The sequence below is a fragment of the Erythranthe guttata genome, chromosome 3 (assembly GCF_056151865.1).
Source record: "Erythranthe guttata isolate IM_541 chromosome 3, IM_541, whole genome shotgun sequence".
NCBI classification, from domain to species: domain Eukaryota; kingdom Viridiplantae; phylum Streptophyta; class Magnoliopsida; order Lamiales; family Phrymaceae; genus Erythranthe; species Erythranthe guttata.
The window spans coordinates 722,790-726,146 of record NC_142535.1 but is presented as its reverse complement, the minus strand read 5'-3'; the positions used below and the strand labels follow the sequence as shown (position 1 = coordinate 726,146).

At 36.3% G+C, this 3,357-nt stretch overlaps 1 protein-coding gene across 1 annotated transcript; it reads right to left on the bottom strand.

Moving 5' to 3' along the window:
- Positions 1 to 344: 344 nt before the first annotated feature.
- On the bottom strand, positions 345 to 2,059 carry LOC105953658 (uncharacterized). Its single transcript, XM_012977334.2, has 2 exons — positions 2,013 to 2,059; positions 345 to 1,651 (listed from the first exon to the last, which is right to left on the bottom strand). Exon 2 carries the CDS (start codon positions 1,637 to 1,639, stop codon positions 488 to 490), a length of 1,152 nt encoding a protein of 383 aa, XP_012832788.2. The 5' UTR covers positions 1,640 to 1,651; positions 2,013 to 2,059; the 3' UTR covers positions 345 to 487.
- Positions 2,060 to 3,357: the final 1,298 nt, after the last annotated feature.

The following is a 3,357-nucleotide window of genomic DNA, read 5'->3' as shown; positions in this document are numbered from 1 at the left end:
AAAAACTCGGTGCTTAATAGTTTGGGAAAATTGTAATTTTAGTCCTCTATGTTGGTCTGTTTAGGAATGTAGTCCTCTAACTTGTTATGTTTCAGTTTACATGCAATAACTTTACAAATATAGTATTTTTAGTCCTATTTTTACATTTTTTTTCTTTTAAATTTTATGACGCGACAAATAAACTTGACGCATTTTACAAATATATGGACGCTTGGAAATGTATAAATTCCACATCTAATTTACTATTGGTAGAACTTTAATTATGCGAGACAACACATTTATAAACCAAAAATAATGGTCATATGCCGGCGCCTACGGAGAGGTTGACGTTATTTTGACGGGCAGAGCACGAACAACAACTTTTATTCGATAAACGACTTTTAAATTTGTAAAAAAGAAAATTAAAAGAAGGATAAATCTACCTCTCTTGAAATCCCACAAATATCAACTAGCTAGCCAGGTCGGTTTTTAAAACATTGTTTTATATCTAATGGGATGGCGAGAACCATGTCGGTGCCGGGTTATTAATTCTTCTAAAGTTTCGAATATCATGAGAATAGTAGAAAGGAGAGAAATTTTTTTCTTCATAATTAAAGACGCCTACATCGTGGCCACCGTATCGTTTATCGTGATCCCAAGGCGGTGGGGTGAGTTCCTTTGTGTCGGTGAAATATATCGAATTCGGCTCGACGTTATTCTCAACCGTTTCTTCGATGACGACTCCGTGTCCCGTCGAACCAACGAAGAATGCCATACCATCCAAGGTAGCCATGCCAATCAACTTTAGTTTATCATCTTCGTCGTCTTCATCATTAGCAGTAAGATTAACAATTAATTCAATAACATAAAATGAAAACGTCTGATGCGGACCGTCTCGAGTGGCACCGTACGGTCTGATGTTTTCCACTACGTAACGATCTACAAGAAAGAGCCGCTCCGACTGCTCCGCAAACACGAGGTATCTCCATGTGGACCAACTTACACCGCATCGTATCTTCCAAATCTGTTTCGGATTCGCGAGGTCCGCCAGATCCCAACACTCGAACATGTCGGAACTGTTGATGCTGAACAATAGCTTTTGTCCCTTGGAATACACAAAGTCGTTGTAAATCGTTGGATACGGCGTACTAGTCTCGGCCTCGTCGTCGATGGGAGTCCACTCGTTGCTGCGACCGGGGCAGCAGTAGAGCAGCCTGTTTTGTGGACCGAAAGACATAATGGCACGACAACTGTCTTCTTCGGGGGAGGACGATAGGATGACCTTTGACGGTACGGACATAGGAAACGACGGGAGATCGAAGATACTCTGCGAGACGGGATTATACAGATACATATTATTATTATTATTGTTGAAGCTGCTGCCCCCCGAATTGCACAAAGCTAGCCAACCGTGTGAAGATCCCACCACCATCCCGATATCTTTCGTCGATGATTTCGTGTATTTGGCTTCTTTTTTGATTATTTTTTTATCAGACATGCTGTAAAAATTGTTGTACAACACCCCATCTTCAACACTGTCTTCAATCAACAGCCATGGCGCGGGCTCATGTTGAGATGACGATGATATTCGTCGTCGGAGTGTTGGCCGAGCACAAATCAAATTACGAAAAATGGAGCGCCGGAGCATCGAAGACGCCATTTTTGTTAGGTTCTGAAACAAGATCGAGGAGTGTAATTTTCTGAAGAAATTAAAACAACAAAAAGTAAAAAAAAAAACAAAATCCACCAACAATCAAGAACTAGTATTCTTACACATAAAAATATTTTTCTAAAATAACGAAGAAATCTATTAAAAAATCAATTAACATAATAGCTAACAGTAGAATAGGTTTATCATTTCATTATTCTCAAACGACTGTACTGAATTCTCTGATACTAATATACATATAATATGGCAATTTGGACATCCTTGAATTTTACTTAATTTTTTCATTTGTTACGCATATATGCCAAAAACAAAAACGAAAAAAATAAAATTAATAATTAAATATAAAAAATAAAAATAAAATTACCTATTTAGATGGTTGAGAGATCGATCGATCGGTCGAATAATAGAAGAAAAGGTTTGAAAGCAAATAGAAGATGCAAAGCGGCGATGTCTGCAAACAAATTAGGCAATTGTTAAAAGATTAGGGTTTTGTAAAAAGGAAAAAAATGCAAAGCTTTGGAATCGACTAAATATAAGTACTAGGGCTCATTTTTGTTTGGGTTTTTTTGGGAAGTTTTGGGGTTTTAGAGAGATAAAGTGTTTTTTGTTATGAACCGTAAATAGCAATTTTCAAACCGTAAAAAACATTTTATTTACAAATAAGCCCATCAATGGGTACTTATTCATAGAGAGATCCATAAAATAAACTTCTTTACAAAAAAAGTTCACACATGGTCCGAAGGTTTGTAAAAGACTAAAATAGTCCCTCATACTTTAATATGCTCTAATTTCATCATTTAATTTAATCTAACCTCAAACTGACCTCAAATTTCACAAATTATTCTTTTTTTTTTTTTGCCAAAATTTTATTCCATTAATTACTTTTGAAATTACAAGGGGGGCTCGTTAAAAACCTTGTGGGTCTACACAAGGAAAAGAGTACCCCTATAAATGTCAAGGAATAAAAACGGGGAAAGAAAAATCCTATACAGTCTATTACAAAATACGAAAGTCCCAAAAGAGGGATAAAATTGAAAAACCAAAAATTAAAAGCTCTTATCCCGCTAATAGATCGAGAGTTTCTTGATTTGTGAAAAGGCCCCCATGTGGGGACCGGTTTGTAATTATCGAAGACTTTCAGGTACAGCCCCTAGAATCTAGATCATCACTACAATTTAGATAAATTGCAAAACTGCCCCCATATGAGGGTGATAGTGCAATATCCGAAACCTCAACATCTCATCCCAAATATCATATTTCATCATGACCGAAAGTTAGCAATACCGCATTTATCACTAAGGTATGCAGCCCTCACCTCATTACATAAGTTAATCCCTGAGAAGAACTCTTGACTTGATTTATGTGTGTACGCCCAGTTTGCAAGACGGTCTGCAACCGTGTTCTTCTGTCGAAACACATGCTGAAAATTGCACCCATCCGTCACCTCCTGCATGCAAAGACGGTGAACGTAAACGAGATCCCAAGCAACACAATTGCTCCGTATAGCATTAACTACCAATAGTGAGTTTGTTTCCACCGTAATTAAGCTTGTATAAGGATGTAATTATAAATTTATTGTTTTTATATTTTATATTTTAAGCTTGTATAAGGATTTGTATAGTATTTGTGAGAATTATATAGGTAGCAAAAATATTTTTTTTTAAATAAATTATGAGTATTTGTGAGAATAAAACTTGTCACATAAGGTA